The sequence below is a fragment of the Oryzias latipes genome, chromosome 5 (assembly GCF_053564925.1).
Source record: "Oryzias latipes strain Hd-rR chromosome 5, Olatipes_Hd-rR_3.1".
Lineage (NCBI taxonomy): Eukaryota > Metazoa > Chordata > Actinopteri > Beloniformes > Adrianichthyidae > Oryzias > Oryzias latipes.
Window position 1 is genome coordinate 21,503,305 of NC_136241.1, and position 17,112 is coordinate 21,520,416.

At 37.3% G+C, this 17,112-nt stretch overlaps 2 protein-coding genes across 19 annotated transcripts in view; one reads left to right on the forward strand and one right to left on the reverse strand.

Moving 5' to 3' along the window:
• ptprt (protein tyrosine phosphatase receptor type T) overlaps positions 1-17,112 on the reverse strand; it is a 311,398-nt gene that overhangs the window by 22,478 nt on the left and 271,808 nt on the right. For 11 of the 18 annotated variants that reach the window (XM_078948033.1, XM_078948029.1, XM_020703323.3 and 8 more), the window contains 4 exons: positions 10,619-10,704; positions 7,722-7,758; positions 7,148-7,245; positions 5,286-5,402 (listed from right to left, as the gene is read on the reverse strand). In XM_078948033.1, the coding sequence (XP_078804159.1) occupies positions 5,286-5,402; positions 7,148-7,245; positions 7,722-7,758; positions 10,619-10,704 (338 nt within the window). The remainder of the gene's footprint in view (positions 1-5,285; positions 5,403-7,147; positions 7,246-7,721; positions 7,759-10,618; positions 10,705-17,112) is intronic. The other 7 variants (XM_078948035.1, XM_020703325.3, XM_078948030.1 and 4 more) reach the window with 1 other exon arrangement.
• On the forward strand, positions 13,594-15,976 carry LOC144992321 (uncharacterized). Its single transcript, XM_078948038.1, has 3 exons — positions 13,594-13,732; positions 14,363-15,267; positions 15,515-15,976. Exons 2-3 carry the CDS (start codon positions 14,437-14,439, stop codon positions 15,851-15,853), a joined length of 1,170 nt encoding a protein of 389 aa, XP_078804164.1. The 5' UTR covers positions 13,594-13,732; positions 14,363-14,436; the 3' UTR covers positions 15,854-15,976.

Genomic DNA, 17,112 nt, shown 5'->3' on the forward strand with positions numbered 1-17,112 from the left:
TTATTTATTGATGGGTGGTTTCCAGGATCTCTGCAGCCCGAAGCCATTGGTCTCCCTGCAGCTGTTCACCTGAATCATTTCTTCCTCCAAAGACAAGATCTCTACATCTTTGTGACACTTCCATCTGAGGAGGAGCCTTTTTTGGGATTTTCAACGTTGTAATGCTAATATAACAGACTATTTTCATTCCTCTTTATTGTTTTATGTTGAAACGGGACGTTTCATCTACAGGAGGGGGGGGGGAGGTAACACTGTTTACTTCCGCATAGGTCTTCAGATGTAAGGTTCTTGACGTAATGTGACAGATGAACTTCAGGTTATGTGAATGAAAAGGAAAATAAAGGCTGCAGCGTTCCTCTACACCCAAACGTGTCTCTGAGCTCCTTATTTTACAAATGAAACTCTGCTTTACCGACACCGAACCCCGGAACTGCACACATTGAAAAAATAATGTGAAAAAAAAATAAAAAGAGCAGTGCTGCTGGAGATCAGAGTATCAGAATCCTCATATTGCAAAATAAAATCAAACAATAAACTAACGAATAACCGGTTTATATATAAATTAGTCTTTTGGAATAAATCCCATCTATTTTCCACATCATCTTATTGCTTTTTAGGGTTGCTGAGTAGCTAGAGCCTGCAATTACTGTTGGCCAATAGAAGGGTCAACACTTTCCAAAACAGCTTTTTTCAAGAAAATATCATTTAAAAATAATTATAATGAACTTTTCCAGTACAATGACTGTTAATAAGTGAAACTGGATGGGCCCAGAATCCTCATTGGCTAATTATTTTTCATTGAGTCGTATATCTATGACATTGGATACATTTTGAGTTCTTTCTCCTGTAAAGCTTGCTGCTACGAGCAGAGATGTGTTTAAGAAGGAAACTGTTGTCTGTCTACGTAAGATTTTGAATAAAAATATTATCCTTTCTTTTTTTGTTATCCTCCAGCAACTTAAGAGGCTTTAACATAGATTTTGGATCTTCAGAGAAGTGCCTGGTGGTAAAACGGTTTGACAGTTTGGTGAAAGCCAACGTTGTCTCTGAAGTTCCTTGTAGAACATGGTTTTGATGGAAATATCCAGCAATGTCTCTACTTTCTTAATAATTCAAAACAATTGATTTTCATCTGCTCCTCAAAAAGTACTTTTCAAAAAAGAAAAGAGGCTCTAATGGAGTTATCCATGTTCTCTTCAGCTCAACTTACTGTATGAGAATAGAACTGCGATGAAACATGTACCGTTGCATCTCCTGCTTCGCCTCTGACACAGACAGGGCTGCAGGAGATCATTTGTTTTGACAGAGAGCCTGATAATAACCCAAGAAGGAAGGAACAATGAAAGGAGGAGACCAACAAGTAAAAGGTCAAGAAAACGAGACTTGAGGAGAAGAGTGGCTGGGAAGAAGAGCGGAACCAGAAAGTATGGGGGGGGTGCAGTCGTGGAAAAAGAAACAAAGGAGCAAGGATGAGGGAGTTTGGAGTGGAGTGTGTGTGTGTGTGTGAGAAAACCCGGAAAACCACAAAGTGATTTGATAACTCGACTTCTCATTGATTTGGTCTCTTGTGATGTTGAAATTACTTCTCTAAATCGATAAACGGTAAGACCAACACAGCCTGAGCTAAAAATACAAGACAGATGAGTTAAAAACAGAAACTAAATTAGAATGCCGGGGATGTAATGAGCACGTGCAAACGCTCAGCGCTGCAATGTCGCCTCACCATGAAAGACGAGAATAGTTCTTGCTGTGTCCCTTTTGGCTCAAAATACATTATCTGTGTAAAGTAAGCGTCACAGATTCTCATTACTGTTCCCCTTCTTTGACTTTCCAGAAACTTGACAAGGTCTTGTTTTACCAGCAACTCATAGATGAACATCCCTGACTCCTGGAGAGCTTTTAACTAGGGTTTAGCAACTGACAGAAGACAGAACGTTCTCATAACATTTGCATATTTAGATATACGTCACTGTAACATTATGCCTGATTTACACTGACCCGTCTGCAGTGAGTCTCCATTGTGTTAAAAAATAGAAATTCATTCATCAATTGGAATGTTTACATCGTCTCCATCATGTCTGCAACTGACGTTCGTCCCTCTACAACGAAATGCAGGCTTTACGCAGGAGTTCCATTTCCAGCCCATTGACGCGTTAATTCTTTAGCAAAAAGCCGGAGAAACAGGAAACCGGTCTGGGTTTCAAAATAATACACTTCGGTTGTAATTTTAACATAGAAATTCACACAATTTTATTTTAAATTTGAGTGGCCATGCCCACGCGATAACGCATGTCGTCCATTTTTGCCATGGACAACGGAAGTTTAATTTGTAAAGTACAAAGACACAATGTCATTTATGACACAAAATCTGCATTGTTCAAGCACTCAGTGAGGCCTGAGAGGGCATAGGGCCTGACTGCCAAAGTTATGGATGAACTACTCCACAAGGGGGGTGGCAGGACAAACCGCTCCTCCAGAAGCCAGGGGGGGAGGGGCAAGAGATGCAACAAAGACTACCGGTATGCAAACCAAAGTGATCGTCGTGAGACAGGCACCCTCCGGAAGGCAAGGGAGATGCACCGCAGACGGACCAGTGTAAATCCAGCATTAGTAGAACAAAGTGAATGTTTTTCCCTCTGGTGGATATTTTTATATTTTTATTTTTTGGTATTGAATGTCAGCTCTAGGCATTTTACCACTGAAGAAAAAAAAACTTTTCTGATAATGTAAACTTGATAAGAAAAATGCGTTTCTAAGATCAGATTGTTTAGCAACTACTGGTTACTTTTACAACCTTTTACAACCTTTTAATACTTGATCTGTGATCAAAGTTACAAAGCAGAATATGATATATATGTAAAAAAATAAGTAAAGTAATTTGGATGGATTTATAGAAGTTTGCTTCCTCCCACTTTGTTTCAAGCAATAAACGTTTTTTTACAGACTTTTCTTGAATGTGTTGCGCATTGTATCAATAAGATATCATATATATGTATGTATGGATATACATCTCTTAATTTGATTTATTTTCAAATCAATAACTAATGATCTTATGCTTGATATATCCATGCATAGATGTGTATCTCTCTCATTTGTCTTCTGTTGTGCTTTTTTTTGTTTTGTTGCTTTAAATAAATCAATTCTAATTAAAAAAAACTAATTTGTTGTATTTTGAGAATTTTACAAAAGCAGAAGTTTACTTTAAATTTTTTGAAAATTGACAACAATGGCAATGTAAACCAATAATACAGATACATAAATGGCAATTAAATTTTTCCCCAAAACTTCCTTTCTTGCCCTTCTTTTTAAGTCCCCTTTTTTAAAAGGTGTCACATTTTAAATGACAAATTTAAGTTTTGTTTATTTATTCTAAGATACCCAACTGTTTGAACAGGAAAGCCTTTTATTTTTTACATTTTTTATAATATTGGACATCAGAATAATTTTACATTATTCCTACAGGCGGTTTCCTCCTCCTGAACAGCAGCAGGGTGCTCCTATTCTGATTGACAAGGCAACTCTTGCCTCGTACTTCCCATTGCTGTTTCCGGCGTTGCACAAGCAACAAAGAATCAAGCGGAACTAATGTTGCAATTGCCTCTGCCTATACAGCATGTTTTTTGCAGAATTTCTACTTCCACAGGTAAATTGTTGCTTTGAAAATAATTTTTAGCATGCAGCAGAACAGAAATGTGTTTATCTCACCCACAGCTTCTATTTGGGACTGATTCTGACACTCAAATATAAACTACCTTTTGTGATCTTCCTGTCTTTTCATCCTGCATTTCTCCCGCTCTCTCTGTCTCTCTCGTAGACACATTTGCATATTTTTTGAGCCTCTCTTATGCGGTGCTCAGTTAATCTCCTTGGATGTGCCATTACTAAATGTTTTCATTAGGATCCTGTTCTCATTATTCACTGCAACTGAAGCTATTAATTGCAGTGCAGACCTTGTAAATTCTGTCTGCCATGATGTCCTGCTTTTTCTGTTGTTTTTTTTGTTGTTTTTTTTTTGGATCACAGAAGCTTCTGCAGTTCAAAGATGAAGGACTCTGAAGCTGTCAGTGTCTGCTGTGTGTATGCATAAAGGTTTTCTTGGAATATATGCCGGCGTTTTGAAGTCAGCTTCTCTTTGAAAGTTACATCGAGCACTTGTGCACGCATACCGAGGCGCTGTGGATTAATGGATCGCTAAATGCACTGACAGAGGGGAGAGGAGGACTTGTCATTTGCTAAGCTGCCTTCACACAAGTGTAGGGGGAGGAAAGTTGGGATGGGGAGAGGTAACAGAAAACACCAAAGAAATATGTCACAACTCCAGAACGAAACACATTTCTTGTATTTTGTAAGAACCTGCAATCATTTGAAATACGTTGCGAAAGCTACAGAAACATCTCCTGCTGAAGTGCTTGAACTCGGTTCAATCCCGGGTTGCTTTTTGCATGACTGAAGGATAAGTCCATTTAAATAAAATTTATTTAAATTTTGAGGCACAACACTTGCAACAAAACATTTTTTTTAACAAAATGGACGAAAATCTTGAGCTAAATACAGACTTTTATTCTAGAGAAATAGGAAACACAAAAAGATAAAGAAAAACGATAAACAATGGCGATGGAAACATCATAGATTTGGATGGCAGGCTTTTGCTTTTGTTTTGTCATGATGCGTCTTATTGTTGTTCATTCTCTGCCAAGAGTCTTTCTGAAAAATGTGACAACAATAATAGAAAACGCTTCCATTTATTCATCCTTTTCAGCTCAAGTTCCTGAGTGTTTGTAAAAAAAAAAAAAAAAGGCAATAATTATGCATTCAGCTCCTATTTTAGGCCTTGGAAAAAAAATGCTGCCACTTTTTGACCTTCAATCAGCTACAGTCACAATCTAGGTTTGTGGTTCAGAAAATGTATGCTAAGTACTGAGCTGTGACAGTAAATATGCAGCTCAAGAGAATTTCAGAGGTTTAGATCCCATCTGACGCCTTGTGGGAAGTAATCTGTCCAGCATAGTCACAGCACTTTTCCATGGAAATAATGACATTAAAATCCTACATAAATGCTGCAACAAATGGATCAGCCACTGCATCAGTGTGAGCTGCAGTTACAGTGCTTATTTAGGAAATCACTTTGCAATGCTGCAACCTTACAAGAGAAGGGCAAAACCCTCAAACTGATCTTGAACTGAGATTGTAGAGCCCAAAATTAAAGCATTTAAATATGGGGAAAAAAAAAAAAAAAGAACGATGCCCCCCACACCCAAAAAGAAATAAAAAATGTAAATGTTTACCTTTTGGACTGTGAAGGTTCGGATGACATACTCTGCGAGGGGTTCCGTTTCTATAAGCGTCACCTTGATGTCTCCGTACACTTCGGTCTCATCTGGCCAATAACGAACACACTTTACCTGTGAAAGATCAGATCAGGCCCGCAGCAGATTTAAATGTAGGCTACGAATCATCAACCGGGGAAAATCAAACTTTGTGTCAATTTAACACAACACTTTTATTTCAGACTCAGATGTGGTCCATAGAAAAAGATACAAATACAGTATACATTAAAAAGTAAAGAATAGAAATTAAAAAGAGTATAAAAAATTAAAAAGAGTATAATCGCTGTATCCAGTGTTTCCTCAGGGCAGCATGAGCTGTATGTAAGCTTAGGCAGTAGTGCTTTACAGGTGGGGATGTGAGCATCCACAAACAGCTGACTGGCTCTGTACCACCCGGGCACCTGTAGCAGAAGCCTAAAAGCATCATTATAGGCCACTAAGAATTTGCGGAATGAAATTTAAATAAAATATATTCAAATTTTGAGGCACAACGCTTGTAACAAAATATTTTTTATAACAAAAAGGATGGAAATCTTCAGATAAGTACAGACTTTTATTCTAGGAAAATAGGAAACACAAAAATATAGAGAAAAATGAAAAAAAATGGCGAAGGAATCATCAAAGATTTGGATGGGAGGAAAACAATAAATCACTCAACGTAAAAACATATTAGAAATCACAAAAACAATTTAGAAAAAGTAAAGCAAATAATAAAAAAAACAATGTTACATAGTAGAAAACAAAACAAAATTCAACTAACATAAGAAAGTCAAAAACAAAGTTAATTTACAGAAATCAAAATGTCATAAAAAAAAAAAAGAAACTTCACTTCCACTTTCGGCTTCTCCCATCAGGGGTCGCCACAGCGAACGAGTCGCATGGTAGATTTGGCAATGTTTTACGCCGGATGCCCTTCCTGACGCAACCTTCTCAAACCGGGCTTGGAACCGGCAGAGGTAAAAAAAAAAAAGAAACTAAATTAAAAAAAACTGGAGAAGGTATTTTGGGACATGGGACCGATTGGATGAGTTTTGAAGAAGAGGGAAAGCAGAAGGATGTTTTTTTTCCCGAACTGTGGTAAAGAGTTGATTAAGCGAACACTGAACTTTTGTAACTGCTGTGGCAATATGCTCAAAGAAATATTTTCCATTGAAAGATATTGTCATGCCAAATAACCTCCCATTTAAAAGGTGGACAAGCATCATCATCAGTGATATCCCAGAGTACCTACCTTTTCCAGTTTCGAATTTTGTTTCATTTTTTCAAATCTCACTGCATTTTTTTTGCTTTATTTTCATTGTCATTGTATTGAATATGTTTTTGCGTTGAGTGATTTCTTTATGTGGTTTGGACTTCACGGCCACCATAGGTGCACACCCAAGTGAAAAACACAAAATAAACAAAATCAAATAAACAAAATATCTTCATCTGGGCTTATAGTAAATGTTTTCCAGTCAGGCCACATGCCAGCCTCACTAGGATGGATAAGCATTTATTTTAAACTTCTAAAATAGGTGATTACAATCGGACCAGCTCAAAACTGACAAAGAAAAATTAACACTTGTTTTGTACTGTAACTTTATGCTCTTAATAAAATCTCTAAATGTGTGTTTTGGAGAAGAAAAGCGTTTAAAAAATAGATATTAACTTCATAGGCAACTAGGTAACTTCATGACTTAAGGAGGTTGGAAAGAAGAACAGACTGAAAGAAACCTAGAACTGAGAACCATTTTTTTTCGGGTGCAGAACAAAACCTATAAAGGGGGAGAATGCATATCTTTCAGTAGACACAAACAGATTGTATAATATGATGAACTCACCCTTCCCACTTCCACCAGATTTGTAACCATGACGATTGAAGCCGTGTTCTCCTGCCAAACCATCCTCCAGAAATCCCTCACCGTCTCCTGCATGGGCCCTGAAAGACACACCAACATGCAGGAATCAGAGGTTTAAGGACTTTAGTGTGCATGGGGAGTGAGTGAACACTCACTTGAAAATGCCCCCATTAATGAATGCAGTTGCTACAACTTGTTGCACAAATGAACAGATGCACAATGCACACACATGTATTTTCACACATGGGCTCACACTCATGCAGTCACCCACAATCCATCTTAGGTATTAGTTTTGGGGGTTTTGGGTAATAGGGTCTTAAATTTGTCAGGAGGATTTTAAACAGGAGTTAAGATTTAGGAGACTGAGGTAATAGCTTTCTAGAACGAAAGGACGCCATTTACCAGGTGGGGGCTGCAAACACACACACACACACACACACACACACACACACACACACACACACACACACAAAACACACAAAACACATTTATGTCTCCACAAATGTAGTGCAACACATGCACTTCTCATGCACACCTATTGCATCAGTTTAATTACCTTGTGTGGCGATGTAATGTCTGGGTCGATGGTACCCCTGCGAGTCAGAAAACCAAGCATTAAAAGTCATCCCCTCTGCTCTTTTTCCATCTATCATTGTTTAGATTTTTGATTGTTACCTCAAAAAATGCAAACCTTTCTTAATTTTTGTGGGAATTTTTCATTTCTAATGTTTTTCTAAACTTCTGCTTCTTCTCGTTCAAACGTCTTCCTTGTGTCCTTTTTGCCATAAATCTCAACTTTTATAATGAACACAGTGAGCTCCCTCTTAACAGCCATCATCTTACATGTCTTAATCATTTCTAGAAATGATATTAATTAAACAATCCAAGGAAAAATTAAACCTCCATATTTGTGAATCTTTTTGTTTTATTTTATTCCAAATTTATTGATCACTTTCCTCATCGTTTATTATTTTTCAGACAAACTAAATCGTCTATTTAATATACGTTCTACTTAATAATGTCATTTAAAGCCATTGGAAGAACCAAATTACCCAAATAAAACATGATTTTATAAGACCCAAAACAAACAAAACATGTCAAACTGTGGCGGAGCTAGAATATTTTACTGAGGTGGGGGGACTTTGGAATGGAAGCTTCTTTTAGCATTTAAAATGCTGAAAGAAGCTTGTGTTGATGTTTTCTTAATCTTTGTGAATAACGATACTAACAATGACTCAAAATGGGCGGGGGGGGAGTTGCCAAGTCAGGGGGCAAAGCTTTTTGCCCTTTGCCCCCCATGCAGCTGTGCCCTTGGTGTCAAACGTTTGACAAAACTGAAACATAGCAAAAAAAAAAAAAACTATTAAAAAAACTGTAACTGCAAACAAATATACATAGAATAATGGGCAGAAACAGACAGAAGGGTTACAGAGACATTTCTGACCATTATACCTATCAACTATGTCGCTATTGCATCCTGTTTTTAATAATACTGTCAGTTTATGCTTTCTTTCAATGTTCTCTGGAGTATAACTCAAGGTCATCTTTTCAACTACACATCAAATTAAAAAAAGTTTTATCTATGGAGCAGATAAAAAGAAACATGTCTTCTAACATCATTATTCTGTCATTGTCATTTTCCAATCTATTTTGAGGCAGACAACCTTGCTGGGATAAATTAATGTATCAATTTTATTGAACTCAATTAGCACGGCTCTTCATTCAGGGAGAAAAAAAACGTTGGGATTTTCATTTTCAAGCTCTTATCTATTTAGTAAAAAAAAAAAAACTCAAACACAACAAATTTTATTAAGAGGTTACAAAAATATAAAAACAGGCCAAAATACAGACCTAATGAATGGGTTATAATTTTATTTAAAAAAATTCTTAAGCCTAAATAGAAACATTTTGAGCAATTTGACCAAACAAACCCTCCAAAAATCACTTTTACTGACCAGCTGTTGAATTCCTTTATTACAAGATTCAATATTTAAAAGGGCAGCAATAAGATGCAGTGAGTCAACCATAACTGAATACCAGCTTCCTCAATTGCCATCCCTTTACAAAAATGTCTTTTGAGTTTTCTTACCTTTAAATCCCTCTTGACGCTTCAAATTTTTATAGGGTTATTGAAAGCTGACTCTCATTCAAATCGTCCACATTTTAAGGATTTTGAAAAGAGTCCCTGGAATCTGTTGAAAGCTCTCATCAAGCTTCAGTTTTCTCAGAAAAGACACGTTTTTTCTCTCCCAGGCTTTTTTGATCCATTTGCCTTATGAGATGCAGGTTTCCAGTCAGAAGAAACAAAACAGACTTGCCTTTTGGAAAAGCAGTTGTTCTTAACAAAATCACTTTTCAGACTGCTGATCCCTCTGATTTGTTTTTTCCTTGGCAAAACTGAACTTAGATTCAATTACTTGGACATAGGGGAGTTGTTTTTTTTTTGAACAGTTAGTGCAAAAAAACAAACAAATTACTGACAAATTATTGACATGTAAAAACATCTCTGCAATCACTGAAGTGTTTTTAATCAGTCTAACACTTTTACATTGAGCATAAATGGGTCCATAGGAATGTAAAGTGTTTTGTTTTTTTTTTTTTTTTACTCGTGTTTTTAAGTCAATAACTTGACAAAAACATTGTGTAGATCCACAGAGAAACTTTACTCAGTCTGGCTTTTTTTTCTTTTTTGTAAAGATGTGCCGTTATTACAGATTCTATTCAAGAATAAGTGCCTTTAAAACTAAAGTGCCCATTATAAGAACATTTTAAGACCGATTTTGACCAAATTCTTGTTATAATGTCTCTGTTAATAGTTTTTGGTTTAATAGTTTGCTACAAACAGTTGACAAACTTTATTTTTAGCTAAGAAGACACAACAGATTGTGCAACTCCAACAGTTTTTATTAAAGTTTTACAGAAACATACAATAGTTAATACCTGAAAAAGGTGTGTTCCCTCGTTTAGACTTTTTTTGGCAACCACAAAGCATAGGTATAATATAAAACTATGATTTGTTCAAAGTTAGAATACATTACATGGATATGAGTCGGCCCCCCAAGGGGTTAAAAAACTTCAGAACCCTGAAATATGACTTTTAATGATCTGTTACCTCAATGTGGTTCTATTTCTGTTGTGTATTTAGATGGAAACACTAATCAACATTTTAAGCTAGTTTTAAGCTATTTATCACTACTGTTTATTACTACCACTTTCTTTTTTGATTGTTTTTACACAATTATTTTTAAATTGCAGATTTTGTTTAGATCACATGTTCTGAATTATTTATTATGTGGGAGCACTGCTTAGAACAGCCTCTTGTGACTCTTTTCACTTGTTTCATTTTTTTTATTTTTTATTTGGGGTAATTAAAATAGCTGTTTCAGAAAGTAAAAAGACAAACTTCAATATTAAGATCCTGTCTGGTGTTTGCATGTGTGAGTAATCACTTACGTCAATGTAATTGGCATTGATGTAGTCAGAGTGGGGGTCTCCATCCAGCAGCTGCAGTCGGACCCTGGTGTGATCGTCTGTGGGATCAGATAACAGAAAAATACGCCAGGCCTAAAGTTACATTTACCCACAGATCGGAAAAGCTAACTTAGTGGGAGGGGGACTAACTACAGGGAGGCAGAATGATGAGAATTAAATACACGTTGTCACATACTCAACAGTCCTTTAAAATCATTGAGAGCAAAGCTATACTTTTGATTTACAACTTTCATCGTTGTTTTTTCTGTGGCTAGTGTGCTTGCAGCGTCAAAAAACTGAAGAAGAGAGTCATGTCTGTCACGTCAAGTCCTTTTAATCAAGAAACAAAACTAGTTCATCTTTCACACTGAAATTTAGAATCATATTCAAGCAAAGTAAAAAAATAAAAAATAAACACCTGAAGGTGCCTGGGCTGACAGGATTTGCTTGAACGGTTTTTATTTGAAAACTCTTTAAATTGAATTCTTCTTTTTTGTTACTTGAAATGGTCCCAGAGCAGCTTCCTCTGAGATAAACTGAATACTGACAGATTCACACAAAAGAACTCAGCACTGCTGATGACAAGCAAGGATATTGTCAGGGTTATGATACCAAAGAAAAAGAAGTTCAAAAAAAAAAGTTCGACTACACCTCGAGAAGGTTAGTTTGTGTCAGAAATCCATTTTCAACAGTTGTTCCAAACATCTTAATTTAAATGCTTTTGTCAAAATGCTCAAAAAGACAAATTTAAAAAAAAGGTCGGTGACAAATCAAGGCTTCTGACTTTTTAGAACTGATTTTGCAGACTTAATGTCATGAGAAGTTATTCAAATACTAGAGTAGTGAGGACATGATCCATTCAGTAAAGTCACAAAGAAATTGTAACTTTGTTCTATTTTTTAGATAATATCCACAGCTTTGTTTAAGCTTGACTCCTTACACTCGACCCTCAATGTCAAAGACAGTAAGTTTAAATCAGCCGCTCTCTTTGTCCCTTTCAGTCACAATTATTTTGTTCAGGGCTCTAATATAGCTGTCAGTAATATCAGGGTGCATATGAGAGTGATTACATGTAATGGGAGGCAGCAATTTAGCGTAGTGGTGACATAGCAACAGCAGGTGAGAGCAGAGGTGGGAGGCAGGATTTAGACTGATTATCTCTCCCCAACAGAACAGTCTTTTGAAGAAAAAAAATATGTAAAAGAAAAAGACTGAGCAAAAAACGGACAAACTCTGGATTGTGGGGGATACTAGGCAGAAGAGAAGGGGAAAAAAGATGGGACCCCATCTGCGTTTTTTTGAAGACTCTGAAAGGCTGATTGAATGGTAAATGGCGTATACTTATATAGCGCTTTCTACCTTCTTATGAAGGCCCAAAGCGCTTTACAGTCACAGTCCCATTCACCCATGCACACACACATTCACACACACATTCACACACTGGCGGCGGCTCCGCTGCTGAACACTGGCGCCAACCTCCCACCAGAGGCAAGGTGGGGTTCAGTGTCTTGCCCAAGGACACTTTGACACATGGGCATGCAAGGCGGGAATCGAACCTGCAATCTTACGATCATGGGTCGAACGCCCTACCGCTGCACCACGGCCGCCACATGAAGATGCAAAAGAGAAGCGGCATAAAAGAGGAGGAATACATCGGCCATAAAAGTCACGGGACTTCACCTTAAAATGTCAATAAAGCACAAATAGTTGTTTCTAGGATATCAGCCATTAAGTAAAACATAACGACAATTGTGATCAATTATTTAGGGACACTTTTTAGTGAATCTGCTTTACTCTCTACTCTAGCTTTGTGAACTTAAATATATCTGAGCGAGTCTTTAGGGGTACACAGGATTGTCATGGAGGTGTACACTTATTTAGTCTTTTTTTGGTCTTTTTTCATTTTTAGAAACATTTAGAAAAGTGCTGAACTTATAAATCTAATGATTGTATCACCTAAAAATAATAAAATCCCACTGGGAGAAATTTAAATGCCACAGTCACCTCCACCTTCCAGGCTTTCTCTAGTTCTTCTCTGAGTCCCTGGTATTTCTCCAGTTTCTCATGTTCCTTCTTCCTGATGTTCCCATCGCTTGGCACTGCCACATCCACCACAACGGCTTTCCTCTGTTCTTTATCCACCACTACAATGTCTGGTTGGTTCTCCATTACCATCCTATCAGTCTGGATCTGGAAGTCCCACAGCATCTTTGCTGTCTCATTGCCTACCACTTTTGGAGGTGTTTCCTACTTTGACTTTGGGGTTTCTACTTCATATTCTGCACACATATTTTTATTTACTAATCCAGACAATTGGTTATGGCGCTCCATGTATGCTTTTAATTCTTTATTTTATTTTAATTATGCACATGTATAGATGCTGTTGGTGCCCATGATAATCGGAGCACTCGAGCACTCCATCCATCCATCCATCCATCCATCCATCCATCCATCGAGAGAGAGAGAGAGAGAGAAAGAGAGAGAGAGAGAGGAGATAATGTGTCTTTAAAAAACAGTTTTTTGGTTTAAGTTTTTTTAGCAGCTTGTGGTACAGTATGATACGGAGCCCCTAAGGGGCCATTGATAAAAAAAAAAAAAATGGAGGAAAAAAAATTTTTTTGGAAGTAAAAAAAAATTTTTTTGAAGTAAAAAAATTTTTTTTGAAGTAAAAAAAAATAAATAAAAATAACTGGTGCGCACCAGTTAGTTTCAGGTGCGCACCAGTTAGTTTCAGGTGCGCACCAGTTAGTTTCAGGTGCGCACCAGTTAGTTTCAGGTGCGCACCAGTTAGTATCAGGTGCGCACCAGTTAGTTTCAGGTGCGCACCAGTTAGTTTCAGGTGCGCACCAGTTAGTTTCAGGTGCGCACCAGTTAGTTTCAGGTGCGCACCAGTTAGTTTCAGGTGCGCACCAGTTAGTTTCAGGTGCGCACCAGTTAGTATCAGAAGATATCAGATGGTTGACCTGCTTGCTTATTGTGCACCAAGTAGCTACAGTTGTCCAGAGAATGGCTGAAGTTGAGGATATGAACCTTGTAAACTTTCTGAAAAAAACAAATATTACTGACAATGTCATCAAAAAGATTTTGGAAGACAAGGTAAGCAACATTACTGCTGTTAATATTTGCAAGATTACATTGCATTTGCATGTCTATGAGCAGGGCTGATAGACCCTTAGCTTCGTGTTTGCATGCATGTGAGGATGCTTTTGTACAGTGTGTGCAACAGAGGAGACTTCGGACCGCAGTCCGTTTCCCTGTTCAGCGTGAGCGGACTGCCGCCCGGACTCAGAAGAACCGTGTCTTCCGGGAGATTTGTAGGGTCAGACAGAAGACGGGCTTTGGGACAGGCGGAGGCGGATTTTGGGAGAACAGTCCTGACAAACAGTGCACACATTTCCCTGTGAATTTGTGTTACTCGTCGGGTCCAGACAAAATAAAGGCTGATGGTTATTCCAGTTTAATTTGATCCGCAGCTAAATCTGTTATTAGCACAGCTAATGTTGTCAGCACGTATGTATTAACCTAATCCTGACACGTGAAAATTTATTAGGCACCAAATTTCTGTACAATTAGTGATGTACAACTAATCTTTTAGTTGTATTTTTGTTGCACAACACACACATATTGAATTACAAAATTGTTTGTAAAATTTTATGTAAATTTTTCTTTAATTAGGATGTTTTTAACACTACTGGTAATCCTACCTCTGTTATTTTCCTTTTCCAGGCAATTTCTTTGTGAAAAGACGGAAGATGTGACCCTGATTTCTCAGTGCTTTACCCTTGAACTGCCATTCAACTATGGATAAACTGGACCTAATAAAGTTTTACTTTAACTTAGGCCTTGTCTATAAGGACATCCTTCGTATTTTAAGTAGAAAACATCAAATCATTCTCAGTTTGAGAACCTTAAAACGAGTTCTGAAAAATAATGGACTGTTTCGCCGAATCCACTTTGACAGTTTAGAGGAATCTGTTAAGTTCATAAGAGAGCAGCTCCAAGGTTCGGGTGCTTTGCATGGCTACAGATGGATGCACAGTAAGTGCAAAGAAAATGGTTTGCACACCAGGAAAGAGGATGTTCGTCTGATTCTTTCAACTCTCGACCCCGAGGGCACAGAAGCACGAAGAAGTAGAAGACTGCATAGACGAGCGTATTTTGCCAGGGGGCCAAACTTTGTATGGCATGTTGACTCATACGACAAACTGAAACCCTTTGGTATATGCATCAATGGAGCCATTGATGGATTTTCAAGGAGGATCCTATGGCTGAATGCATACTTTACCAGCAGTGACCCCAAAGTTATTGGAGGTTATTTCCTTGAGACCATAAAGGAGTTGGATGGATGTGCTCGGATCCTGAGAACCGATATGGGGACAGAAAACACCTCCATTCGAGATATGCAATGTTATCTTCGTCGCAACAATGATGATGCTCATGCTGGTGAAAGAAGTTTTATTTGGGGAAGAAGCACAACTAATCAGAGAATAGAAAGTTGGTGGGGCTTTCTCCGCAAAGAGTGTGTGGACTTTTGGCTGGACCACTTTCACAGACTAAAAGATGAAGGGTATTTTGTTGGTGACTTTTTGGACAAGAACCTCATGTTGTTCTGTTTTCTTGGACTGATACAGGTAGGTGGGGAAAATTGACTTAATCATATTCTTGTATGTCTACACAGCTTTCCATTTAAATCTGAAAGTGGCAAAAAGCTACAGCAGAAAGGGGCAACATAGGGTTAGATCTCAAAAATTTTACTTGCATTGTATTAAAAAGGTAAACAAATAGGCCCTTATAGTAATTAAGACTTATGTAACTGCATTTTTATGACTTGTTGATTAATGAATTCCAGCATTTAGATTTTTTTTGTCACTTCTGCAGGATGAGTTGGACTCCACTAAAGAAACATGGAACAGCCATGTGATTCGTCCATCTAGTAATGAACATGTTCCTCATGGGCGTCCTGATGCAATGTTCTTGATTCCTGAACTTTATGAGACTGAGGATTATTTGTGCCAAGTGTCAGAGGAAGATCTGGCCAGGTGTGAAGATGACTGTATCCACCGCAGCAACATTGCTTGTGATGATGATGTGTTCACCCTCTGTACCCACATTATGGCAGAAAACAGTCTAAATGTTCCTGTTGACGCATACATGGGCATTGACCTCTATCTCTTTTTACGAGGAGAATTGATCGCACTTTTAAACCCTAATAGGTAATGGCAATGGATTACAGCATTTCTCCAGTGGATGATGCTGACATACAACTGTGTCATGCAAACTACACATTTAGACCAACAGTGCCATGTGACACAGACATTTACGACTTGTGCAGCATTCTGATGGCTGAATCAGATTTGCATTTTCAAATGATGTTCATCAAGCTTTGAAATTGTACTTGCACTTGAGGAATGTGATCACATCCTCCGTGATCTCTGATGGCCAGATGTGAAACATTTAAGCAATGCATTACAGAATTGTTCAGAAGTTCTGCACGTTTTATGACCAAACATGTATTGTTAGCCTTAATGCTGAAATGTTTTTATTTTATTTTATAATGCATTTGAACCTGAACAGTTAAATTACAGGTATTTTTAAAAATCTTTTATGTATTTTCCCTAACAAAAAAGTAAAATCATATTGAATGCCTTTGTTATTAATATGCCTGCAATTTCAATTTATTTAAAAACGTAATTAAACTTAAAAAGTCACTTGGAAGGTCTTATTTTGTGCAGAATCTTTCATTTCAGAAATATGTTCTGAGACATGAGCCAAGAATAATTTAAAAAAATAGTTATTGTTTAGATTATTTGTATTCGAGGATTATTATAAATGCACAAGCTCTTCTAAATAATTTTCCATGCAAAGTTTTCATCGATTTTTAGTTAGTTTAAACAGAAGTCACAAGCCACTTATGAGCCTCAAATGTAGTTTTATTGTAACAAAAACACTAGAAAACCTAGGGGAGAGCTCAGAGGGTATTTAACATTGTTTTCCAACTGTACTTTTCCATTAATCTCTTTCCATTACAAAATCTGTAATAAAAAATAATAAAGTACCACAATCTCATACCTGTGAGAGGGCTAAAACAAAAGAACAGATCTTGAATTTAAGAACATCCAAGTTCTACCTTTTATGGCTTTAGAACAGTTTTAAATTGAATGACCACAAAATAGGAGTGGAATTAACTAGCAAAAACATTAACTTAGCTCTTTAACATGTGTGTTGTTGTTTTTTTACACAGTTTATCATGGAATGATCATCCAAACAATAAATGATTTTTTTTTAGTTATGGCAAGAAAAGTATTAGAGAAAACAGCTGTATCAATTACCCTTGCCGCCACTTTTTTGAACATACCGTCTCTCCTCGGATGAACATATGCCTGTTATTGATTGGCCGCCTGCCTGACTCTAATTTAACTTTGTGGACTTTTAGCTGAGCTAATAAACCTGCTGCATTTGGATCCAGTCGTCTTGCC